The sequence below is a fragment of the Ovis aries genome, chromosome 9 (assembly GCF_016772045.2).
Source record: "Ovis aries strain OAR_USU_Benz2616 breed Rambouillet chromosome 9, ARS-UI_Ramb_v3.0, whole genome shotgun sequence".
NCBI lineage: Eukaryota > Metazoa > Chordata > Mammalia > Artiodactyla > Bovidae > Ovis > Ovis aries.
Window position 1 is genome coordinate 21,537,792 of NC_056062.1, and position 27,281 is coordinate 21,565,072.

Here is a 27,281-nt window from a genome sequence, read left to right on the forward strand (position 1 = left end):
CCAGAGATCAAATTGCCAACATCTGTTGGATCATCGAAAAAGCAAGAGAATTCCAGAAAAAATGTCTACTTCCGCTTCATTGACTACACCAAAGCTGTTGACTGTGTGGATCAATCACAACAAACTGGAAAATTCTGAAAGAGATGGGAATACGAGACCACCTGACCTGTCTCCTGAGAAATCTGTATGCAGGTCAGGAAGCAACAGAACTGGACATGGAACAATGGACTGGTTCCAAATTGGGAAAGGAGTTCATCAATGCTGTATATTGTCACCCTGCTTATTTAACTTACATGCAGAGTTCATCATGCAAAATGCCCGGCTGGATGAAGGACAAGCTGGAATCAAGATTGCCGGGAGAAATATCAATAACCTCAGATATGCAGATGACACCACCCTTATGGCAGAAAGTGAAGAACTAAAGAGCCTCTTGATTAAAGTGAAAGAGGAGAGTGAAAGGCTGGCTTAAAACTCAACATTCAAAAAACTAAGATCATGGCATCCGGTCCCATCACTTCATGGGAAATAGATGGGGAAACAGTGGAAACAGTGAGAGACTTTATTTTCTTGGGCTCCAAAATCACTGCCGATGGTAAGTGCAGCCATGAAATTAAAAGACCCTTGCTCCTTGGAAGGAAAGTTATGACCAACCTAGATAGCATATTTCAAAGCAGAGACATTATTTTGCCAGCAAAGGTCCCCATAATCAAAACTATGGTTTTTCTAGTGGTCATGTATGGATGTGAGAGTTGGACTATAAATAAAGCTGAGTGGCGAAGAATTGATGCTTTTGAACTGCGGTGTTGGAGAAGACTCTTGAGAGTCCCTTGGACTGCAAGGAGAGCCAACCAGTCAATCCTCAAGGAAATCAGTCCTGAATATCCATTGCAAGGACTGATGCTAAAGCTGAAACTCCAATACTTTGGCCACCTGATGGGAAGAACAGACTCACTAGAAAAGACACCCTGATGCTGGGAAAGATTGAGGGCAGGAGGAAAAGGGGACGACAGAGGATGAGATGGTTGGATGGCATCACCAACTAGATGGACATGAGTTAGAGCAAGCTCAGGGAGTTGGTGATGGACAGGGAAGCCTGGCGTGCTGCAGTCCATGGGGTCACACACAAGAGTCAGACACGACGGAGTGACTGAACTGAACTGAACTGAAAAGGAGCCAGACAGGTCTATAACCCACAAATTGTGCTTCCTAGTGGGTTCCTTAATTTCTGCTCTTCAGATTCCCTGCTGTGTGCTAGAGGCCATCATTTTCCAGTTATTTTTATAAATACTGAAGTAGATGAAAGGATCCCAAATCCCACTGTATACTGTGAGTATCCAATTGAACTTGGACTGAGCGCACCTCAGTTTGCATTGCTGAGCATCAGTAAACCGGGACATTTGGAGATTCCACTATGTACACGGGCAGGCCATTTTCTAGGCCTGAGGTGGGTAGGGGAATGTAACCTACATTTCCAAAAGCTGGTGATGGATTCCCTACAAATGCATAATAATTTACAATTTTTGCAGTGGTTTCATAGGCAAAGGCTCAGCAGATCTTCACATGACTAATGAGCTGGTGTTGTCCTTACAGATGGGAACACTGAGACTCAGAAGTAAGTGACCCGGTCACTTTGCCAGCAGCGGCAGAGTCAGAATGAGGGTCATTGGGCAAACACTATGGGGCCAGACAGCTAATGCCAACAGTTGGAGCAGGGGGAGTGTGGCGCATAGAGGAAGAGGCCCACAGCGCGGGCTGGGGTCGGGGGGTTGCACTTGGTCCAAAAAGAATCAGCTTCTTGGTGCCCTGGGACAATGCATGCAGTCCCCAACCTTCTTCTTTAGAATCAAGAATTCAGAATTTTGTGTCTTGGGTTGAACATAGAAAATTGCTATGTTAGACGATTTTTACCTACACAAACTGAAATTTCACAGGATTCAATTTAAAATTTCTCAGTTTTGAAAATAGCATGCCGCTCAAATGAGACTTGTCTCTGAGACAGTGCCTGGTCACAGGCTGCCGATCTGTGACCCCTCTGGGCACAGTCCATGGGAATTCCCGCCCCCCATAGGAAGGAAACTGGTGGTTTTGAAAGCCAGACACATAAAGTCTCAGGTTCTCTAAGAGAATTCCTACTAGTATTTACAAATTAATATTATTATTTATTTTCCTTCCCAGTATTTTGATTATATCTGAAGTCTGTGCAAGCCTTGTATACTGATAAAGTCACCATCTTAAATAACCAGAAACCATCCAGTTATTTGGGCCAAGAGCTATAAAAAAAATACCATTTAAATATTTTTTATATAAATCTTTAAGCTTAAATAAGCTTAATAGGTGCACACATACATGCCATTTTTAAGAATGCATCAATGTGGTCCACATTTTTCCTTTTCTGCAGATTCTTCTCTCCTGACTCCTCCCCCTCCACAGCAACCTGACCCTCAAGGTGGCTGAGAGAACCACCCAGTATGTGTTTATTCATGTAATCCTCTGTCCTCACCGAATCCCATACCGGGGAAGCTAACCCTATACAGACACAAGCGTCATCATATAATCATATGCATGCACTTAAAATTAGGACCTGTTTGCTTGTCTGTGTTCTAAAAATTAAATCCTCTTATATTATGTGCACCTTGTATCTTACATGATATTATCATAACGTGCTGCCAAACCCTCTCCAAATCAACAGACGCAGTCTGAGTGCATCCTGTTTAAGGGCTGCGGAAATATTTACAGTGGCTTCCCTGGGAGCTCAGTTGGTAAAGAATCCACCCGCAGTGCAGGAGACTCCAATTCGATTCCTGGGTGAGGAAGACCCCTTGGAGAAGGGATAGGTGAACCCACTCCAGTATTCTTGGGCTTCCCTGGTGGCTCAATCTGCCTGCAATGCCAGAGACCTGGGTTCAGTCTCCGCGTTGGGAAGATCCCCTGGAGAAGGGCTTGACAACCCACTCAAGTATTCTTGCCTGGAGAATCCCCATGGACAGAAGAGCCTGGCGGGCTGCAGTCTATGGGGTCACAAAGAGTCGGATACGACTGGGTGACTAAGCACAACACAGCACGCTTTTATCCAGACACCCTCCTTGGGTTCTCAATCACTCTGTTCCCAGTTTTTGGCCTCAATTAAAAAAAACAAACAAACACGGCGCAGTGGACCTGCTGCTGCTGCTGCTAAGTCGCTTCAGTCGTGTCTGACTCTCTGCGACCCCAAGGACGGCAGCCCGCCCGGCTCTGCCTTCCCTGGGATTCTCCAGGCAAGAACACTGGAGTGGGTTGCCATTTCCTTCTCCAAGGCATGGACATTCTAGCACATTCTAATAAAGAATCTTCATATTCTGGTGTTTTCATCTCTGTAGGCTGGCTGGGCCAGAGGGTCCATGTATTTTAATTGAATAGCTATTACCGGCTTGTTTTGTGGGAGACGCCGTGGGCCCTCAGTGTCCATCACGGGAAAGTGAACACCAGGCCTCTCTCGGGTTGCAGGGCTGAGTGTGTCACACACACCCTTGCCAGCGCCCAGCCCCGCAGACAGCAGGAGCCTGGGCGGGAGACCGGCAGGCATGGGCCGTGCTGGGCACAGCCGGGGGCCCTCACCTGTTGTAGCTGTGGACCAGGTCGAAAATCATCATGTCTGTGGTGTTGACAAACTTGCACTGCACCGGCCTGAAGGCCCCATCTGGGGAACACTGGGGTGGCGACCTGTCACCCACACCGTGGAGGAGACGGCGGTTTCTTATCTCACAGCTCCTCGGACCTAAACGTTTCCAAGGAAACAATTTAAATCTATTTACATTTCATTAACTTTTCTTGGAGTATAGTTGCTTTACAATGTTGTGTTGGTTTCTGCTGTACAGCAGAGTCAATCAGCTCTATATTTACATATGTCCCCTCCTCGCTGGGTTTCCTTCCCGTGTAGGTCCCCGCAGAGCATTGAGTGGAGCTGACTGTCCTATACGTAGATGCTCCTTCGTCCTCTGTTTTATACATAATATCAAGAGTGTATGGGTGTCAGTTCCAGTTTCCCAATTCATCCCACCACCCCCATCTTTTCCCCCTTGGTGTCCATAGGTTTAGGAAACAATTTCTAATCCTTGCATATGAGGAGGCATATGTGCTTCTGCAGTCAAGATGCTTGTGTTCCTACTACACGCACGAGAGCATCCCGAACGGGGACTAAGGCCTGATGCTCCCGGAAATCCCACTTGTTAAGTCTGTGGATACTGCGGTCCACGGCGCAGAAACAGAAGGGAGAAAACCTTCCTAAAACACCGTCCTTCGCGAGCGGAAGGCCAGGTCCTCTGCCTTTCCTCGGGGAGCCCTCACCCGTTTTGGTCAGCTGTGGGAGGCTGCCCCGGGCCTCGGCCTCCCCGGGGCCCCGATGGTGGCACTTACAGCGCACCGGCCTCCCCTGCTGGCGGGTGCCGTACACCTCCATCCCTTCCGCGTCCACACACCAGCACTGTCGCCGCAGCAGGTCACACTGCACGGGCGAGTAATCCCCTGAGTCCTGACACTGGGGTAGGTAGGACGCGGCCGTGCTGTTGATGTATCTGCTGAGCAGAATCTGCTGCTTCTGCAGCTGGCAGAACGACAGACCTGCATGCAAAGAGCGGCGTCAGAGGAGGGCAGGGGCACCACGTAGGGGTCCGAGCCCCGGAGGACCACTCGCCCTCCCTAGGGGCGGGAGGCAGGGCGGTCCTTCCCACCACCCAAGGAGGCTCCATGAGCTGGCAGCAGCCTCAGGGTGAGCGTTCGGCCTGCTAAACTCTATATCCCAGGATTTATTCTGACATCTGGCAGGCCGAGCTGGGAAGAGCAGGTTTCATCGTGTCCCCTCAGTCCATGGGACACCCCAACAGCCCTGGAGCTGAAGAGGTAGGGTGTGAAGGGAGCACAGGCTGACTGTTGATATCTTGTCTGAATACAAATTCCCCGCACAGCCTTGTGCAGGAAAGAAGACTCCCTGGGGGGAGTCTTCACCCCTCTGTGCCCGACTTGCCTTCACTATAGAATTAAAACGCAACTCATGGGAAAGACCCTGATCCTGGAAAAGACTGAAGGCAAAAGGATAAAGGGATGGCAGGGCATGGTTAGATAGCATCACTGACTCGATGGACACGAAGTTGAGCAAACTCCAGGAGATAGTGGAAGACAGAGGAGCCTGGCGTGCTGCAGTCTCTAGGGTCACAAAGATTCAGACGCGACTCAGCGACTGAACAGCAAGCCTACTTCAGGTGCGCGAGGACTAGTGACGTTGGTGATTACTGCTCCTACTCAATACCTAGTTGGGGCAGGTGTCTTACGTGCAATTTAAACCCTCACGACCATCAGAGCTGGCCCTCCAGCAGCTCCCGTATTCATGGTACAGGCAAGGACCTGGAGTTCAGTGAGAGTGGGGCACCCAACAGAGGTCACTTGGCAGGACCGCTGGGAGTCAGCCTGCTCCCCAAGCCAGTGAGCTGGCCCCCAAAATCAACGCTGCAACAGAGCTTGGCTCTTTTACAGGATAACTGGTTTGAACCTCAATCTCACCATTTTAAGATGAGCGGCTTAAACTGACCTTTGTTTTAGCTTTACTGTGACACACTTCGTTGACCCCTCATCATAGCAATTATTTTAACAGGAAAGTTTTTGCCTTAAGTCTCAAATCTTAGAAACATCCCAGTTGGGAAAACACTTCTTGCACAAGAGGGTGCTTTCTGGTTTCAGAGGATTTTGAAGTCTTTTCCCCGATGCATCCTTAGCATCAGATGTGGGCCACAGGGGGATGTCAGAGGCTACTTGCTGAACACATGACTTGATTGTCCCATTGATTTTCGCAGCAGTCCCGTAGGAGGCAGGGCCTAATTCAAAGAGGATGATCCCGCAGCCCAGAGGGAGACTAGCCCTGGATGCACCTGAGCCCAGGGCTGTATCCAGGGTGTGAGCTGCCCCCTGCAGTTCCTCCCCTTCCTACTTACAGGCCGCAGGCCGCCCGGGCTGCCGGCTACCAGGCACTTCCCTGCCATCAGCGTCCACACACCAGCAGGAGGCCCCATCCTTCCCACACTGGACGGTCCTGGAGACAGGAGCCACAATCAGGTACCCTTCTTCCTTTCCCTTCCCTCCACTCTATAATTCATTTCAGTTAGGAAAAAGACTGGTGTGGAGCGGGACTGGTGGCTCCAGTTGAAGTCAGGGAGGAGAGGGGGCATTGGAACGTAAATCGTTGGATCATTGGCGAGTAAATCACCGCCGCCGCCACCACCCCACGAACACTTGTTAAAACAATTAGGGTAAAAAGTTGTGGCAGGAAAGGAAGGGACGTATTTGGTTCTGGCTGGAAGGAAGCATGGATTGGGGCGACAGAGGTCAGATGACTCGGTGTTGATGGGTCTGGGGAAAGCTCCAGTGACAGTGGCCACAGGTCAGGTTCGAGGAGGAGCATAAAGGGCAGGGGGGCGGGGACAGGAAGAAACTGGGTTTTAAGGCCCCTGGGTGTGCATGGCTGGAGGAGGCCTTACTGGAAGCTGCCGTCCTCGGCGCACTGGGGGACGTAGTCTTCTCGCCTCGCAAAAGCCCTCTCCCTCTGCAGCTCGCATGGGCGGAGCGGCTGGGCGTCCACCTGGTACTCTGCACAAAGGAAGTGATGTCGCTCATGAGAGACAATCCGCTGCCTGCATTCCAGTAACGGAGACAGGCTCGCTGGAGACACAGACGCTCTTCCGGGTTTTATTTCTAGCACCATCAGCAAGCATATTTCGACTCGCAGTTTTGCAGCTACTCACAAGCTTGACATTAACTCCCCTGATCCCCAGGAAGGTGATGTCACCGTCTTACCCAGGTGGCCATGAGACTCGTTCGGAAAAGTAGCCTGTTCAGGATCACACCACTGGCAAGAGAAGGATTCACAGTGGACCCTTGGGCTGTGCGTTCCCCAAGACCATGGTTGGGTCAGGGAACACCGTAAAGGAGGGATTCTTGAGTTTATCCAGGCACTCCTTGCAGACAGAGCACATTCCTGGCCTCAGTGGAGAATGCATGTAACGTGCAGGGGCTTATTCAGAAATCACAGTCACAACTGCTTCCTCTCCAGAGAGGAAACGGCTGAGCCATAGCTATAATAGAACTCAGGTCTGTTTCACACCACGGGGAGATTTGTGTTTTTCATTACCTGCTAATACCCCATATGGACAGCCTAGGACTTGAGACTGTAAAGATAATTTTAAAAACAAACAGACAAACAAAAAACATAGCCAATACCAGCATTTGCTAACAGGGTGGGGTGAGGGGAACTAGAAGCCAACTAGGAAGGTCTAGTTTCCCATCTCCTCTCCACCGATCACTGACTCTGTGACTTCTCACACCCTCTGTCTCTTCCTCTGAAAAGGAGAGTGCATAACTGACCTCAGGACACTGTGAGGATGGAATGAGGTCACAGATGTTCCAAGGCCCTGGGGCAGATCCTGGCTAACAAGGAGTTGGCCTGAGAGGTCCCTCCCAACCCGACGCTCTGAGACCGCAGGGTCAGAACTCACCAAAGATGTTGGCTGACACCAAGAAGGCTAAGTCCAGCAGACCAAAGACCCACAGGGCCAGGGCCATCTCGGGAGCCCTTCCAGGGAGAAGGGTTAGAAGCTGCTGCCCACCTTAGGGCTCTGGCCAAGGAGCCTTTATAGTACTGCTACGGGCACTTAGCCCCCACCCACAGGCACTCAGGGAAGCAGTTCCTGCCCTGTTTTCTCTGCTGGTCACAAGGAGGTCCTCCACCTGCGTCTGTTCCCCTGGAGGACACTCATGTGGCCGGTGTGGGGTGAGAATCTTGTGGACGCTGTAGGGGAGCAAAACTGGGGACGAGTGTATGTGAAAGTCGCTCAGTCACATCTGACTCTCTGTGACCCCATGGACTGCATCCTGCCAGGCTCCTCTGTCTATGGGATTCTCCAGGCCAGAATACTGGAGTGGGTAGCCGTTCCCTTCTCCAGGGGATCTTCCCAACCCAGGGACTGAACCCAGGTCTCCCGCATTGCAGGTGGATTCTTGACCATCTGAACTACCAGGGAAGAACTGGGGGCATGGCTTCATAATTCATCTTCAGGGGTAAAGGCCAAAGTTTGCAACTTGGTGGGCCACACATTCAGGCCCGCCATGAAAGAAACACAATGCTCCCTCCCTCCTCATCCCTGCTCCTTCCTTCCCTCTTTCTAGCCATGTTTCTTTAGCATCTGATAGAGAAGCAGACACTATTCTAGGCCATGAGGATATGGCAGGGAACAAAACAGAGAGAGCCATTAACACAGATGTAGGGATTTTGATGAGTAAGCCAAACACACACACACTCATATTCCTAGTCATCCCCCTTTCCCCTGTCCCAGGACTTCAGATAACCAAAAGGCAGCAAGAAGCCTGTCTTCCACACAAAGCCTGCACATCAGTGAGCTTTCTCCAGTTGCTTCTCACATCAAAAGGTGGGCGATGGAGACAGGCTCTATGGGTGTTCAGAAGGTAGGTGGGCAGGTATGAGAGAGCACTTGGGAGTGAGGGAGATCACAGTGAGCCTTAGGTTTTAGGTAAAGATGATTTGAGAAGACATGCTGGCATTTACTGGAGAATTAGAATCCCCAGCTTGGCCCTCTGCAGGCCCCATTGGATGCTAAGTCACTTCAGTCGTGTCCGACTCTTTGCAACCCCATGGACTGCAGCCCGCCAGGCTCTTCTGTCCTTGGGATTCTCCAGGCAAGAATCCTGGAGCAGGTTGCCATTTCCTTCTCCAGGGGATCTTCCTGATCCAGGGATAGAACCTACATCGCTTATGTCTCCTGCACTTGCAGGAAGGTTCTATACCACTGTCACCACGTAGGGAGCCCAAAGCCCGAATCACACAAGCCAAGTTCTGCCCAGGCTACAGAGACGCTGTAATATTACAGTGAGCCTGGCCATGTGCAGCCCTTGCCAGCTCTCCAGGTCCAGGTGTTCTAAAGCAGATGGATTTTCTAAAATGTTGAAACCAGGACTTCCTAGGCAGTCAAGGAGTTAAGACTTGACCTTTCAATGCAGGCGGCAAGGGTTCAGTCCCTGATCGGGGAGTTAACATCCCCCATGCCTCGTGGCCAAAAAGCCAAAACATTAAACAGAAGCAACACAGTAACAAATTCAATAAAGATTTTAAAACTGGTCCACGTCAAAACAAATAAACAAAACCCTTTTAAAAAATACAAATGCTGAGACCGTGACTGAGGTCTACCAGAAAGCCCACTCCTCACGCTTCCTACCACCTATGCATGCAGGCAGGGGTCTTGCACAGGCCAGCCTGTGTGCTGAGTCATTCTTGCTGGCCTGGCCCCTGGGAAGAGGCACAGCAGAGTCAGTGAGTGTGAGAGCCACCCGGGCTTCCTTCTGAGTGAGAACAGTGTGCCTGGAAGGAGAGGTGCTTCTCTCCACCTCAGCGATGGAGCGGTGAGCTTGGAGAGAGCCACACCAGGCGCTGCCTCCACACCGTGAAAACCTATTTCTCATGATGACTCAGCTCCTGCCCACGCTCTCATCTGATGCCCCATGAGCCAGGAAGATGTTCTATGGAAACTCTAGGCGGCAACTCCTTGGTCTGGCCCCCGTAAGCCCGCTCCTGGCTTGGGCTTCCATCCTCTCTGCAGGCTCCCCACCTCTGGCCCTGTCACCTCTCTCTCCCTCCTGGATCCTCACACAATCACAGTTCCTTCTCGTTCATCTCCTTCATTCTCGAAGACTAGGGTGCTGTGTATAATAATCCCGATGGCTCAGCCGGTAAACAATCCACCAGCAACGGAGGAGATACAGGAGACAGGGGTTCAGTCCCTGGGTGGGGAAGATCCCATGGAGAAGGAAATGGCAGCCCACTCCAGTACTCTTGCCTGGAGAATCCCATGGACAGAGGAGACTGGCAGGCTGCAATCCACAGGGTCGCAGAGTCGGACACAACTGGGCAATTGAGCATGCATGCAACAAACACGGGGGACAAAGAGAGAGTCACTGGAATCCAGGGGAGAAAACTGCTTCAAAGCAAACATCAAATGCCACGGTTTCTGGCTCCACAGAGAAGCGCTAACCAGCCATCTCTCCTAGAATCCCGCTTGCTGCCACGTTGCTGGGTCCCCTGCCACAACTTTGGACAACTACTCTCGTCTCCCACAGAACCAGTGACTCAAAGCCACGTTCCTCTTTCTCCCAGGTTGCCAAAGCAATAATCAAAAGTCCTGGAACTTGACTTCTGCTTCCAGAAGATGAAATACACACATTTTCCCCTATTCCTCCAGCTAAGTACATTTAGAGCCCCTCAGTATTATATGTAACGCAAACAGAAGACACTAAAAGATGAATAGGAATACAGTCATCGAGCAACCTCAGAACGAGAGAAACAGGATAGTAGTAAATTCCCTGAATGTTACCTTGCCTCCCACATCTCATACTCGTGTTAGAGAAACCAGCAACTAGAAATGCCAGAAGCAAAGATCACAGAAAAGCCCCAAGAACAGCCTTTTTGAGCCAAAGGTCCAGGAAAAGGCAGCCTGCAAGACAGAAGATTTTTAGACAATAATTATTCTTATAATTATTATATTTATTATAATTATATATTATTAATATTATAATTATTCACAGAAAAAAACAAATAAACAAACTGTGGTTCCACCCCCACCCATGCCAACAAAAGCCAGCTAGGGAGCCTAGAATTCCATTCTTGCCAAACTAAGGAGTCTCTCCAAGCTAGGATGGTGACTAAAAGGCCATGTGAGAAGCCAGAATTTTTACCCCAGCTGGGCAGTCATGAGCCCCCTCTCCCTGTGGAGTCAGTGGAGACCACACAGGCAGCCTGAACTTCCACCTGCCCCCAACCAGCAATAATAAGGATGCCGACCCACCCAGCTAGGGTGGCATCAGCAGTGACCCCCAGGGGAGCCTAAACACCCACACCCAGAGATCTCCATCAAAGCAGTCATGCTCGCACCTCAATGAGATCCTCCCACGAGTACCAAGGGCTTGGCCTTGGACAAGCTGCCTAATCTCTCCATGCTCCAATTTCTCATCTATGAAGCTGTAATGTTATTAGTGCCCAAGCTTATAGGATGATGTGATAGCTAAATACATAAATATAAGATGCATAGCACAGGGCCTGGCCCACAGTAAGCACCCAATGTTATTTTTCTTGTAAAAATGAGAGATTTCCAGTGGTGGCGACCCCGGACATTGGTCTCATCTAAGGGGCACGCCCTTCCCTCCAACATATTTTAAATCTCTTCACTTCTTCCTCTTTGAGTTTACTGTGGTACGCTGAAGGTGTACAGATGAGGCGCCTGGTGAAGCCTCACCCGCTAGTGTGGGTGGGCAGTCATCCCCAGCCCAGTCCCACAGTGACCGCTGTCCCGGAGTTTTCAGAAAGCGAAAGTTGCTCAGCCGTGTCTGACTCTTTGTGACCCCATGGGCTGTAGCCCACCAGGCTCCTCTGTCCATGGAATTCTCCAGGCCAGAATACTGGTATGGGTAGCCTTTCCCTTCTCCAGGGATCTTCCCAACCCAGGGATCAAACCCAGGTCTCCCACATTACAGGTGGATTCTTTACCATATGAATCACCAAGGAAGTCCAGAGTTTTAAGAGGGTGCCCTTAAACCTTAGCCTTGTAAATATTTCTTCCTCATTTTTTTTTTTTTTTTTAGCTGAAGAATCATCCCAGCTCGTTGTATCCACAGTTGATAGCACCAGGGAACTGGTGGGACCATGTCAACTGTAAGAAAAATGAACAATGTAAGAGTTGTGAGTTTGTTTCATTCAAGAACCTTCCTGAGGACTATAGGGGCTTCCCTGGTGGCTCAGATGGTAAAGAATCTGCCTACAATGGAGGAAACCCAGGTTTAATCCCTGGGTTGGGAAGATCCCCTGGAAAAGGGAGTAGCAACCCACTCCAGTATTCTTGCCTGGAGAATCCCATGGACAGAGGAGCCTGGTACAGTCCATAGTGTTGCAAAGAGTTGCACACGACTAAGCAGCTTTCACTTTTCACTTACTGAGGACTGTAGCCTGAGAGACAGCCTTTGAGGATATAGAAGCACCAGCTTCCAAGTGCTTTCTGGCTAGGAGATCCATGCATTTGGGCATGCACCTTGGTTAAAGATCACTGCTAGTCACAAAGAACAAATATCCTGAGTTAATCATTCAGTACTTTCATTGTATGGGAAGATGCAAGAATCTGAGTTCAGTAAAAAATCTGCTTGAGACATTCATCTGTCTAAGGGGCTGTTTTCCCATAGCACGGAGTGGCTCCTCTGTTCTTCACCCTGAGCTTTCTGCAGGTGCTTTGCGGGTCACTGACTGCAGTGGCTGACAACTTAATCCTTGTGGAACTGGGTGAGGAGCAATGCTCTTGGTTCTGCTTTGTTCACAGCCAGAGCCTGACGCTCCTGAAGCACTGCTCTTCCTCACTTTTCACTCAGTGTTTTGAGCAGTACATGTTTTGTTTTAGTATTTTCCACAGTAGAGGAATATAATGCTGACATTTCAATTTCCATGGTGGTTCCCCTTTTACTTTTAGGAAGGCTCAGACAATTTTCTAACACTTTGAATAGCTTCTTAAATCATTCGCTTTTCTTCTCTGGTTCATTTTGGATTAGTATCATTTGCTAGATTTGAGTCTTTCTCTCTTGGCCCACTTTCCTAACTGAAAATGCATATATTTAACAAATGTGTCTCTAGGTTTTGTCCTTTTGGGTCTCTTAGATTGGAAGAAATCAAATCAGGAAACTCTAGGACTGCCAAAGCATCAGTTATTCAGACCAATCTTGTCTGCTGCCACTTCTGTCACAGTCAAGGCATTCTCCCAACCAGCCAAGAAACCAGTCATGGATTCCATCTTGCTTTGCCTGGCTTCTCTTCAATAGGTTTCTTATCTGTGTGCCTTACTTTGTGTGTTTGTGTGTGAGCACACAAATGCCCTCAGTTGTGCCTGACTCTTTGCGACCCTATGGAGTGTAGTCTGCCAGGCTCCTCTGTCCATGGGATTTTCCAGGCAAGAACACTGGAGAGGGTTGCTGTTTCCTCCTCCAGGGGATCCTCCCGACCCAGGGATCGAACCCTTGTCTCCTGCATTGGCAGGTGGGTTCTTTACCACTGAGCCACGTGGGAAGCCTGTGCCTTACTTCAAGAGGCATCACTTGATAAATTTCTCAGGCACGTTCCTCAGGGCAGAAGTAGTATTTGTGCCTCCACCTCTGCGCAAAGGTGGCTGCCTCGCTTTGAAACTCCCTGAAATTACCTGGAGTATTCTGTGCTGATCTTCATGGTCTAATCTTCCCACATCTGTCTAGATTTTCTATGAGCACTGAACACAGTGGCTCATTCAAGGTGTTAGAGGACATTCTCCTATACTCTCCTGGGTTCTCCTGGCTAGTCTAAGAATTAGGTCAACTTGAGACAAATGAACAGGGGAAAATCAAAAGTTTAGTAACACTTGTACATGGGAGAGACGCATGAGAAGTGAATAACGGGCCCAAATGGCCCAAATCTTCAACTCAAATACTATCTTCAGCTTCAGAAAAACAAGGATATTGGGGGTAGTGATTTGGGATTTTGAAGGGGAGGAAAGCAATTGGCATGGAAATGGAAAAGCAAATGTTTGGTAAACAAATACTTGCTGGGCCAGGAAGATTTAATGAGTCCCAGAGTGAACAGATGAACTATGGATGGAGCTTTGTGACACTGTAATGGAGACAGGAATCAAGACCATCCCCAAGAAAAAGAAATGCAAAAAAGCAACATGGCTGTCTGAGGAGGCCTTACAAATAGCTGTGAAAAGAAGGGAAGCAAAAAGCAAAGGAGAAAAGGAAAAATTACCTATTTGAATGCAGAGTTCCAAAGAATAGCAAGGAGAGATAAGAAAGTCTTCCTCAGTGATCAATGCAAAGAAATAGAGGAAAACAATAGAAAGGGAAACACTAAAGATCTCTTCAAGAAAATTAGAGATACCAAGGGAACATTTTTTGCAAATATGTGCTCAGTAAATGACAGAAACTGTATGGACCTAACAGAAGCAGAAGATATTAAGAGGAGGTGGCAAGAATACACAGAAAAACTGTACAAAAAAGATCTTCATGACCCAGATAATCACAATAGTGTGATCACTCACCTAGAGCCAGACATTCTGGAATGTGAAGTCAAGTGGGCCTTAGGAAGCATCACTACAAACAAAGCTAGTGGAGGTGGTGGAATTCCAGTTGAGCTATTTCAAATCCTAAAAGATGATGCTGTGAAAGTGCTGCACTCAACATGCCAGCAAAAACTCAGCAGTGGCCACAGGACTGGAAAAGGTCAGTTTTCATTCCAATCCCAAAGAAAGGCAACGCCAAAGAATGCTCAGACTAATTCACAATTGCTTCATCCCACATGCTAGCAAAGTAATGCTAAAAATTCTCCAAGCCAGTCTTCAGCAATATGTGAACTGTGAACTTCCAGATGTTCAAGCTGGTCTTAGAAAAGGCAGAGGAACCAGAGATCTAATTGCCAACATCTGCTGGATCATGGAAAAAGTCTCAAGAGAGTTCCAGAAAAACATCGATTTCTGCTTTATTGACTATGCCAAAGCCTTTGACTGTGTAGATCACAATAAACTGTGGAAAATTCTGAAAGAGATGGGAATACCAGACCACCTAACATGCCTCTTGAGAAACCTGTATGCAGGTCAGGAAGCAACAGTTAGAACTGGACATGGAACAACAGACTAGTTCCAAATAGGAAAAGGAGGATGTCCAGGCTGTATATTGTCCCCCTACTTATTTAACTTCTATGCAGAGTAAATCATAAGAAACGCTGGGCTGGAGGAAGCACAAGCTGGAATCAAGATTGCCGGGAGAAATATCAAGAACCTCAGATATGCAGATGACACCACCCTTATGGCAGAAAGTGAAGAGAAACTTAAAAAGCCTCTTGATGAAAGTGAAAGAGGAGAGCGAAAAAGTTGGCTTAAAGCTCAACATTCAGAAAATGAAGATCATGGCATCCGGTCCCATCACTTCATGGCAAATAGATGGGGAAACAGTGGAAACAGTGGCTGACTTTATTTTTCTGGGTTCCAAAATCACTGCAGATGGTGACTGCAGCCATGAAATTAAAAGACGCTTGCTCCTTGGAAGAAAAGTTATGACCAACCTAGATAGCATATTCAAAAGCAGAGGCATTACTTTTGCCAACAAAGGTCCATCTAGTCAAGGCTATGGTTTTCCAGTAGTCATGTATGGATGTGAGAGCTGGACTATAAATAAAGCTGAACGCTGAAGAATTGATGCTTTTGAACTGTGGTGTTGGAGAAGACTCTTGAAAGTCCCTTGGACTGCAAGGAGATCCAACCAGTCCATTCTAAAGGAGATCAGTCCTGAGTGTTCATGTGAAGGACTGATGTTGAAGCTGAAACTCCAATACTGTGGCCACCTGATGGGAAGAGCTGACTCACTGGAAAAGACCCTGATGCTGGGAAAGATTGAGGCAGGAGGAGAAGGGGACGACAGAGGATGAGATGGTTGGATGGCATCACCGACTCAATGGACATGGGTTTGGGTGGACTCTGGGAGTTGGTGATGGACAGGGAGGCCTGGCGTGCTGTGGTTCACGGGGTCACAAAGAGTAGGACACGACTGAGTGACTGAACTGAACGGAACTGAGAGTGGACTCTGATCTCTAGGCCCTGCTGAGTTTTCCCCACCAGACATTGCCCATGTTCTCTGCTGATATCTGCAGTGACAGCTCTATTCTGGAGCAAGCCCTCTGCCTAAATCCTTTCAGATAGCTATGAGAAAGACCAGTCTTCTCTTGAGTCTTTTGGGCCTTGATCGTTTTCAGCTCAAGATAATCCATATTGCCAGAGAGACATTTGGGGGATGGCAAAAAAATTCTGTTTTCCTATAAAGAGATGGTCCCTCCTCTCTATGAGCCTTCCATTTGTGACTTTAAGATAGAGCTTCTCAAAATAGTCTGCTGATCCTAGACCTGTCTGTCTGTGGAGAATTTCCAACAAAAAAGAGCCAAGATCTGACCATGCAGTCTGGCCTAGTCCTCTCAATTAACTTGTGTCCGCTTGTTCTAGCGTCTCTTTTCAAGACAATTTTATCACCCATGCAACACCATCACTCACTTCTATCAACCTACAGTGGCCTTCCAAGCCCCATTTTCTAATTGAAATCTGGCCAGTCTCCCTTGTAAGACCTCGGCCTTTCTCCCAAGCAACACTCTCTATTCTTCTATCTTTGAAGTTTGTTTTCAATCTTCCAATGCTCCCGTGCTGACTGTAAGAAAGAAGAATGCTTTTCTAATGAAGGCATTTTCTCCTTGATTTCCTGGGCAAGACTGACTCCTAGAGACAGAGTGTTTCAAGAACAAAACTTTAAATTGTAGGGTTGTCATAATTTTACTGAATTCTCTTTCTGAAACTAAAAAGACAGCATAGTATAATTATCCCCTCACATTCCTTTCTCTTATAACTTTTTTAATTATATATTTTACAGTTTTAGATTTACAGGAAAATTGAGCATACAGTACAGAAAATTCCCATATTCCCTTTCTCCAGTTTCTGCTAGTTTGGTATCTTGCGTTACTGTGGTTCAGTTGTTACAATTAATGAAACAATACTTATACACTATTTTTAACTAAAGTCCACAGTTTACATTGTTTCTTTCTTTTTTTTTTTTTTACTTTTCATTTTGAAATAAGTTGTCAACTTGTTCCAAAGTTGAAACAGTAATACAGAGTTCCCAATACTCTTTAACCAATTTCACCTAATATTAACATCTTACACAACCATATCATAATTAACAAAAGTAAGAAACTATCAATACAATACTATTAACAAAACTACAAACTTTTACAGGCTTCCACCAGCTTTTCGACCAGTAAATTTTCTTTTTCCTGCTCCAGGATCTAATCCAGGATCTTACATTTCATTTACCTCTAAGGCCTCCTTAGTTTTCTCCCTAGAAAATATTTGGAAATATTCAAAAATTCTAGGATTAATAAGTGAGTTTAACAATGTCATCAGATACAAGATATTTTTTAAAGATCAAGTTTATTTATATTCTAGTAATTAAACATCTGAAAACAAAATTGAGAAAACAATTCCATTTACAGTATCATCAGAAAGAATAAGATACTCAGAAACAAATTTAACAAAATAAGTGCAAAATCTGGACACTGAAAACTACAAAATATTGCTAGGGGAAAGGAAAAAAACAAACCAGAAATGCTAAACAAATGGAGAAACACACCATGCTCTTGGATCAAAAGATTCAATAGTGTTAAGATGGTAACTTATCTGTAGATTCAGTGCAATTCCTGTCAAAAGTCCAGCAGGCTTTTAAAAGAAAGTAACAAATCTGAGAAGGGGATGACAGAGGATGAGATGGTTGGATGGCATCACTGACTTGATGGACATGCGTTTCAGCAAGCTCCAGGAGTTGGTGATGGACAGGGAGGCCTGGCGTGCTGAAGTCCAAGGGGTTGCAAAGAGGCAGACACAACTGAGTGACTGAACTGAACAAACCTGATCCTAGAACTTTTATAGGAATGCAAAAAAACAAAAACAAAAAACCACTAGAATTGGCAAAATACAGGCAAGAAACAAGAACATAGTTAAAGGAATTATTCCAAACCTTAAAGCCACAGTAATCAAGACAGTATGACATTTCACTAAGGACAGACATCTAGATCAATGAGAAGAGAATACAAATACCTGTGGAAATAAACCTACATAATTATGGTCAATTGATTTTTGATAAAGAGACCGACGTAATTCAAAGGGAAAATAATATTTTCAACAACGGGCACTGGCACAACTGGATACCCACGTGCAAATTAAAATGAAGTATCACTGCACACCTATTACAATGGCTAACATGCAAAACATTGGCAAACGCCAAACACCGACAAGGAAGGATGCGGAACAACAGGCGCCCTCCTTCATTCGGTTGGCTGTATTTTTAGGTCTATTTCTAGATTCCCTATTCCGTACCACCAACCTACATCTCTGTCTTTATGCTACATCTACGCTGTCCCGGCTACTACAGCTCAATAACCTCCAAATCAGAAACTGCATGCCCTTCAACTTGATTTCTTCTTTTTCAAAATTGCTCAGGATATTCTTGTTTCTTCACATTTCCATATAAAATTTGAATCAGTTTGCTAATTTCTGCTTCAAAAAGTCTGCTGGGATTTCACATGGGATTGCACTCTATTAGTTTTGGGAGAACTGACATTTTAACAGTATTGTGTCTTTCAACCCACGTTCTTAGTATTTCTATTTACCCCATCTTTATTCTAGGTAGGCATTGTTTTGCAGTTTTCTGTGCACAGGTTCTGCATATGTTTTCAGATTCACTGTCAAGTTTTTTCTTTGATGTTATCGAAAATGGCATTTACAAAAATTCTAATCTCCAACAGCACCTTGCTAATGTAAAGAAATCTTAATTCTAGTGGCATTTTTGGTAGGTTCCTTAGGCTTTTCCAAGTACATGTCACCTGCAAATATTTTTTCTTCCTTTCTAAGTGCTATCTATGCCTTTTATTTTTCCTCAATTGCCCAGTGCCCTATTGCAGTAGTAGGACCTACACATTGTTGGATAATAACGGTGATAGTGGATATTCTGGGTTTGTTCCTTATTTTAGAGAAAGCATTCTTTTACCATTACGAGGTTTGTCTCCTGATAGATGCTCTATATTGTTATGCAAATTCTTACTCTAGTAGTTTTTAATCATGAATGGACACTGAAATTTATGAAAACCCTTATCTTAGTAAATTAACATAATTCATTGACTTTGAACTACCTTTGTATTCCTGTGGAATACCCAACTTGATCCTGATATATTACACTTCCTGTATATCATTGTATTCATGTAATTATTTTGCTGAGGACTGTGTCTATATTCTACACGTGTTACTCTGTAATTTCCTTTCCTTGTAGTGTTTTCTTCTGGTTCTGGCATGAGGTTAAAAAGTTGGTCTTGAAAAATACGTGTTTCTTTCTTGTCAGTGCTTGTGTAAAATCAAGGCTTCTTCCTTAAATGTTTGATATAATTCACATTTAGGCCTGGAATTTTGAAGGAACATTTTCAATTACAAATTCAATTTATTTAATTTCTTAAGTCAATTTGCTAACTTCTGCCTTTGAGGAATTTTTGTTTCATGTAAGCTGTTAAGTGTTTCTCTATATCCCTTTTAAAAATTGTATGTTTGATATGTTGTAATGTTACCTCTTCCATTTTAATTTTCAATCAGTCTACGTAGGAGTTAACCAGTTTTATTTTCCATGCAAAGAATCAGCTTTTTTGTTTATATTGATACTTCCCTTTTGTGTGTCCGTTTGATACTTCATAATTTCACACATTTCTTTCCATTTATTTTGGTTTTAAAATGCCTTCTTTTTAAAATCTTAAACCAATGATTTTATACCTTTCTTATTTAAAATTTCTAGTTTTTTTATAAACTGAGGTATAATTGACATTAGTTTGAAGGGTACAGTATGAGTCAAAATTTGCATATATTGCAAAATGATCACCACAGTAAGTAGTTAAAATGGGTACCTTGCTTTTTATTATAATCATTTAAAATGGTAAGTTTCCCTCTAATATTGAGCTGCATCCCACAAAATTTAACATAATGTGGTTTCCTTTTCATTCACCCATTTTATAATTTAACATAACTTTTTTGAGTCATGGATTGTTTACAAGTATGTTGATAATTTCCAAACACTTTGGAGTTTTTTCAGATATTTAATACCAGTTTCCAGTATAATTTCATTATTGTTGGAGAACATGTTACACATTTCAACTTTAAACGAGTTGAGACCTTTTATAGCCTAGTATGTAGTCCATCTCTTTGAGTGTTCCATGTGTTTTAAAAAGGAAATTCCTATTCTCATGTTGTTGGGTGGAGTGTCCTCTCAATGTCAATTAGGTTGAGTATTCATTTTTGTTGCAGTGTTCTGTCCTGATATTCTGGCTACTTGTTCCATCGATTAGTGTTAAAGGAGGGCTGAAATCTTCAACTATAATTGCAGACTTCTCTATTTTATATTCAGTGATATTAGTGATTAGTTCACCAAGTATTTTGATACTGTTATGAAGCCTATAAATACAATTTTAAATTGCCATTCTTTGTGTGTGTTTATGGACAAAAGTATGATAAAGACTTGTAAGTATAAAAGAAGACAACATTCTATTAGGAAGTAAAATAGAAAGGCAAAAAATAGAATATAAAAACTGAAAATTTTCCAAATGTTAAAGAAGAGCTTGCTTGTGTACTTTTAAAACAGATGTTGGTAACTAACAAAACGGTATTGATTCTATTCCAACATTGATAAGAGGTTGATTTTAATTGCCCAATATTTACAAATTAGAAATCACACTCTGCAACTGTTTAAATTTATGATGAGCAATTTCAAATGGCAGACTCAAAGCCCCGCTGCCCACAGCACTGTCCCCAATTGCACTTATTTACTTGGGCTTTTTCCTCCCTCTTCCCTCCTTTTCTCTCTTCCTCATTCCAAACGTCCTTGGATGATCTAAGTACAAGTCCTTAGCTGATAAGTACACTTCAGTTTTGTCTCTGGATGTACTTTCAAGGTACCAGAAACGGATGAGAATGTTCTGAAATTCCTATGGAGAGGTCACAGTCAAATACCATTCAAAAACGACTGTTTTAACTGAAGGTTTCCCAGGTGGCGCTGGTGGTAAAGAATCCACCTGCCAATGCAGAAGCAGCAAGAGATGTGGGTTTGACCCCTAAGTTGGGAAGATCCCTTGGAGTAGAAAATGGCAAACCCCTTCAGTATTTTTGCCTGGAGAATTCTATGGACAAAGGAGCCTTACTGTCCATGGGGCTGTAAAGAGTCAAGACATGACTAAGTGACTGAGCACACAAACCCTGTTTTAGTTAACATATAGATTCTATTTCCCCCAAACCTCTCCACCTACAAGTCTATTTATCTTTTCTTTTGCCTCCATGGTTCCTTGTACTCTTTGACATCACTTATCTTGTTGAAAAAATATTTTTTTAATGTTTCCATTAGGCTATGTAGACTGTGATTCTATTAATTTCACGTCCAACCATATAACTTAATGGCTGGCAAACAGATGACATTCAATGTGTCTACCATATTTAACTTTCAACTTTATAATTTACTGTATTTGCTTCATTAAACCCTCAAAACCCAGGTTCTAAGCTAGGTATTATTCCTTTTAACACATAAGAAAACCAAAGCTCAGAGAGGTTATTGCTAGTAAATTGCCAAAGCAAAAAATCTGAGAAGAGAATTACAAAGCTCCTTTCTGTCCCACCATAGGAAATATATTATCTACTGACATGGTCCCTCCATAGCTTGGTACAATGACACTATTAAGACATCTCCAGTGATGGACTGCTTCTCTTAGGAAGAGAAATCAAAGCCTGAAGTACTGTGTGCATTTGAAGCAACACAGCAAACAAAGCAGAATTTTCCAGAAGAGGAAAATAATATGAAGGCAAGAAATGGAAGCCATCCATGGAAATCATGAGGCTATACACTTAAATGAATTTGAGAACTGATTAGGCAAAGTACAAAAGATCCAGATTACACTTGATTTGAAATAGGGAGTCACTAAGGATTTCAGAAAAGAAATGACAAGAATATGGGAAACACACCTGCAAGGAGAACACAAGCTGGAACAAAACTGGGTTTGCATCTTGAACCTGTCAAGTCTCTAAATGTTTCTAACCCTCAGCTTCCTGTCCTCCTCCTCCTCAGCTTGAAAATGATCCTGTTCCACCTCTCCACAAAAGAACTAAATCAGATGCTACAGGTAACACGTACAATACCTGGCACAGAGCCGTCACTCAGTATTAAACCCCTAGCCTGATAGTGATCATTTTGATGAATCAGAATGAAAATTAAAATTTCAGAAGCCCATAGTATTACCGTCATGATGTGATTTTATAAAAAATGGTGTCCTACTAAGTGGGATTCAGAAGGAAGATGACACCATCCACTTTGAGGAACCAGCACAACCAGTGAAGGAATGAACTAGGGTGGAGGGGGCTGTGAGTTTCCACCCGGGGCTCTTAGAAGATGTGATAACAGAGAGCATGAAGCTGGCAGGAGATCCTGTTGGCTGGAGGGGAAATGAGGTCTTTCCCTTCATCTTGAAAACACAGAATAAGAACATCTGAGAGGATGTAAGTCAGTGGAAATAAGGTGAATGTGGGAAAAAGGATTTCACCTTAAATAATGAGAATAATCAATTTCCTTTAAGGAAAGTGTACACTACTCAAGTTTGAAAGTCAGCAGAACCACACTGTGAGTATGAAGAAGTACAAACTATACTTATCAGTAGCAGACTAAGAAGGATCTCTCCCTACAGTGTCTGTCTACTCTGTCTGGGTGGCAATGAAAAGTTACCTTTTCAAGAAACACCCTCCCTAGTTTACTGCTTATATTTAGATGTATATACTCACATTTTTTTTAAAGTAAGACTACGTGGAAAGAAAACCAACTCCTCCGAAACCTCTCACAATGGACTGACTTGTCAAAAACAAATTCACTCACCTAAATACAGAATGAGTCAGCAGCCTATCGTTGCTAAAAGGCTTCAACCAATTTTTGATACACTCTGTATTATTAATAAATGGAGATGTGCGTATAAGTAATTCAATACAGATTTACTTTAAAATATAAATTAAAAACTTCAGACTCCCAATTCATTAAAGCAGAGCAAGAATTCAATATTCTAATTATTAATGAAACTTCTAGTCAGCTGGCTATCAAAGTGATCTAATTTTAAAATGTCCCAAGAAAAAATGCACATTAATTTAACTATGGTCATCAGGGGCTGAGAATATGAGTGTTACTAGGCACAAAAGGTCCCTCGAGCATGTGACAAGAATCTGGGCAACACCACTGTTCACAGCCTGTTAAGAATGCTATTTGTTCCATTCTGAAAAACAGATAAATGTCTAGAATTTAACAACAGGGGAAAGATTAGGGTCATTATTTTAAAACACAAATGAAAAAATAGAGTATCAACCCTGAAAAAGAGACATTAGAAAGTTTACTCCACATGTGAAACACAGGCACTATCTTTTTTTACTTTAATCCTCATATTTAATAACTACCTTGTATCTCCTCTACTAAAGCTTTTCATTTCTCAGTAAGGTCTCTCACAATGGTAATGCATCATAAGTAAATACACAGGGCTGTATTTTACGTCTGTGATCTTTGGCACATGGGTCAAGTCGGAGAATCTCAAAAGGCAATAAAAATTTCTAGTTACTGCTTTGCACATTCTTTTAATCATCTTTACATCAAAATATAAGGCCGCAAAAAGGCAAGCTGAAATTTTATGATATGTGGAATTGTTTTAATAAAGAGTTTTACATACAGTACCTTACATATAGAACAGTGTGTTTGCAGTTTTAAATAATATCTGAATGTACAGTGGCATGTATTCTTATCAAAGATAAATTCAAGTTGACTGTCTATCAGTTCTAAAATGCATTTATACAGATTGCTAGAACTGATAAACAGGATGAGGCATAAAATATTCAAGTGTTAACATGTCATCAAATAGCCTCCTCTTAACAGTCTTTTCTCCCCCCTTTTTAAAAAAGTTTCAAAACCTATACATAACATTTTTAATTTTTTAAAAACAGTCTGTTAAAAGGTAACATTTCATGTTAACCACCAACTCTTATAGACTATAGTAATAAAACTAGATATGTGTAGATATAAATATGTCGATTATGTACACATGTATGCTGAGTGTTTGTTTCAAACAAGCATACACACTGAACGCACACCTGCGCGAGCATGGGGGCGGCACACGCCTCGCAAGAGCACTGGCAGACGGAGGCCAGGCCGAGATCCAGCAAGAGCTAACGCAGCAACTTAGTTGCCTTTGGTTTCAGAAATCTGTCCATTTGTGATCAAAGCTACAAGTTTTGAGTGCCTTATGTATTTTTTAAAAATAAAATTCATCTTCAGAAATGAAGCTTTTCCAGTATTCCACTACCAGCAGTTTAAAAAAAAATCCACAGCCACAAATTATTTTGTTATTTTTGTCACTCCTCATCCCAGCTGAGGCTATTTACTTTTTTTTTTCTGAAGGCAAATATCAAGCACACTCAGGGTCAAACTGTACATTGAAACCTGAATGCTGAACTCTGACTATATATATTCTATATATAGTATACGGGATAGACGCGTCTCTGATGGACTGATGGCATTATGTAAGACTTGGGTGAGAGAACTCCCACAGTTGTTTAAATCTCTCTTTCCAGCAGTATCGTTATTTGGCACACTGACAATTCCGCGAGCCATTCTGTGTTTTACAATGAGTTTATAATGCCAGCAATGGATTCCAATTATTTCACGGTTTTTAAAACATACTCATAACGAAGTAAGGGTGCCACAGCTGTTCTCCTCGGAAGTGAGACTTCTACTGTCAGTTTTCTGGCCAAGGACATTCATCACCTAAGAAACAGTTCATGATCCCATAAAAGTTTAATACTCTGGACTTCAGTGCAGCTGGATCAACTGCAGAGAAGACAGTTCTTACAACAACCTTACAGAACTCTCCACAATTTAAATCTCCTCTACAATTTTCGTTTTGGCCAAATGCTGGTTTATAAACATAGATCTTTCTACTAAGAACTGTAAGAATGCACCGTATTTCTTCCTACAGGTATCTCGTGTTTCATGTTAGCAACTACTCAAAAATCCTGCCAATCTGATTCCCTCAGCATAGATTCTAATCTACCTCCACTGACCCTGGGCATATGGCACATTGTCATTTGTATCTAGCTCATGAATGTTTTTTAATATTAGCTTCCCTGATAAAGTTGTTCTTCACTTTCCTTTTCAAGGTGCCATCCTATTGATGTCACAAATCAGTAAATGACCAAACATCACTAAGCTTTTAAACTATCCACTTAGCAGCCATGTGGATAATAAAAGTGAGTCGACTGAACAGAGCCCCATTCTTTGCATCACGTGTTCACTGCCATCATACAGAGCAGAGAGTGGCTATCTGCTGTACTTTGCCCATGTCAATTAGGAGTTGTTTGATGTGGCGTTTAAGCTGGGGCAGCCTTGCAAGAGGATCGGGTGGCTCCAACTCCCCTGTGAAATCAAGCCAGCTTTCCAGAACTAAAAGAGAGAAGAGAACACACACATTTACATGGCAACTGAAAACACAGTCAGAAAATGGTATAATGAGAAGGCTGAAAAAATGATGCAGAAAGAGTTCGCTTCCCTTTCTCTAGAAAGCCACAAGCCACCTCTGAGCCATTAAGCATCCTCTGTCCCTCAGCCCATCCTGGTAACCTTTATCTGTTGTTTTACCTGTCATTATTTTAGGTAATTTCCCCCTTTATAGATATAAAATAACTTCATTTTGAGTGTCTCCTTTTACTCACTTCTAGAACAGAAAACAACGTCCCCCGTACCTGCTCAAGATTACTATTAATTTAAGCTTATCATTTCCATCTTAAATGAAACTCAGCTACCCTAACCTTTTTTAGTCCATAAGTTCTTTTTAACGAAAAAAAAGGAGGTGGAAACTTCTTAGTGTCCTCCTGAACCAGTACTTTAAAAAAATGCAAACATACTAGAAATCTAGGCAGAATGCAATTAGTTACATTTTATCCTTTTTATTAATAATAATGGAAAATGGCATCAAGTTGCAATTTTTTCTTCTTTAAAAATCTACTTAAAACTAAACTAACTCTACAGCTAGCTTATAACCAAATGCAGGCTGCTTCTGAAGTGGGTTTCCATTTCCTCTTTTCACAGGGAAAAACAAAGCAGTAGGAACACTAACTTAGTGGGGGGTGAAAGTAGTGCATGCTTTTGCAAATAAAAAGGGGGGTGGGAAATACAATCTATGAGTTTAAAGATGGGAGTCAAAAAGCACAGGAAAAACACTAGATTTGAAATCGAGTAATCTCAATTACTCTTATTTTCTCAACTATAAAATGAGGATATTTTCCCTGTCTACTCCTTAGGGTTCCTGTGTAATGAAATTAAAAATACAGAAGAAAAACATCTGAAAATGTATATGTGAACTAAAAGTTTACCCACTTAACCTAGCAGGAGTTCTTTTTTGTTGTTAATTTCACTTAAAAAACACTGACCAAAGTGAAAACAAAATGTTTTCCCCAATATTTCAAATATGCTTAAAGTCCTTATGCTGACTTTCAAAGAAAACACAGTTCAATGAAATTAATAAATATCCCACATGTGGTATACACTGAGCCTGGCAGATGGACAGTATTTCTTAAGTCCCTACCTTAAAAAAGAAAAATCCCTAAAATAGCCATCAAATACCCTAACTGCCAGATATGCTAAATACAATGCTAAGGAAGCAATAAAGCTCCATCAGTGTGGTCACTGTCTGCAGTTTTTGTCCCATAATTTAAGACTTTAAGGAACATCATGTTATTCATAAGCACACACACAAAAAACACTTTACAGACTACAGCAACTGTGTTTCAGATCCTTCTTAAATTACCGTCAACTTCCTTTTCGATGAGGTCCATCCTGCTGGTGACTTCTTTCTGCACGTTCTCGATGTGCGTAAGGAGATTGAGCTGCCACTGAAGATGCGAGTCTCCCGGGTCTTCAGTGCTCTTTTTATCATTATAAACAAATACTGTATTCCTTTCAGCTGGATTCTTCTCCAAAGAACCAACGGAAACAAAGAATTGGATGAAATGTAATGTCATGTCACACAGGGAAAAATACATTAAAAACCTCATTACCCAAGAGGCTAGGTTAAAATCCAATCTGACCCCCAGAATATTCTTAAAGGAAGTACAAGCACGTAACTAAATTACACCTGATGGCCCTAAAAAAGCAGACATGCCTGCTGTGTCTCTTCCCGATGCCTAGCCCAGTGCTACACAGGATAGGAGGCCTTCAATCAAACCTGCTAAAGAAATAAAGGAGCCAGTTATATAGGTAACCAGGAAGCCCAGATAATTTAGACTGACCCCTTCCTCAATTAATCTAAACTGTGTTTTAAGTGGAATGAAGGCAAAAAGCAATATGAAAAAAAATTAAGGAAGCTGGCAGAAGCCAGTATAGTGTCCTTAACTGCACACTAGAACTTATTATTGCAGCTAAATCAATGAGATGAGGGAAAGACAAAAATCCTTTAAAAATTTAAAAAGTGCAGACTGCTTAACACACACACAAAATCTGAGCTCAGATTCACCAGCAATAACTCACTTTGTAAGATGAATATTAATTTGACAAATAATTCACCA

General features: G+C 43.4%; 2 protein-coding genes across 23 annotated transcripts in view; both read right to left on the reverse strand.

Annotated features, from left to right (window-relative positions):
• TG (thyroglobulin) overlaps positions 1-7,626 on the reverse strand; it is a 231,513-nt gene extending 223,887 nt beyond the window's left edge. For both annotated transcript variants that reach the window (XM_027972878.2, XM_042254076.1), the window contains exons 1-5: positions 7,518-7,626; positions 6,504-6,612; positions 5,961-6,058; positions 4,393-4,596; positions 3,595-3,754 (exon numbers count right to left, since the gene is read on the reverse strand). In XM_027972878.2, coding sequence (XP_027828679.2) covers positions 3,595-3,754; positions 4,393-4,596; positions 5,961-6,058; positions 6,504-6,612; positions 7,518-7,584 — 638 coding nt within the window. In that variant the 5' untranslated portion in view covers positions 7,585-7,626. The remainder of the gene's footprint in view (positions 1-3,594; positions 3,755-4,392; positions 4,597-5,960; positions 6,059-6,503; positions 6,613-7,517) is intronic.
• Positions 7,627-19,377: 11,751 nt separating this feature from the next.
• PHF20L1 (PHD finger protein 20 like 1) overlaps positions 19,378-27,281 on the reverse strand; it is a 72,916-nt gene continuing 65,012 nt past the window's right edge. For 11 of the 21 annotated variants that reach the window (XM_027972883.3, XM_042254080.2, XM_027972884.3 and 8 more), the window contains 2 exons: positions 26,525-26,690; positions 19,378-25,161 (listed from right to left, as the gene is read on the reverse strand). In XM_027972883.3, coding sequence (XP_027828684.1) covers positions 25,019-25,161; positions 26,525-26,690 — 309 coding nt within the window. In that variant the 3' untranslated portion in view covers positions 19,378-25,018. The remainder of the gene's footprint in view (positions 25,162-26,524; positions 26,691-27,281) is intronic. The other 10 variants (XM_060420003.1, XM_060393350.1, XM_012183540.5 and 7 more) reach the window with 1 other exon arrangement.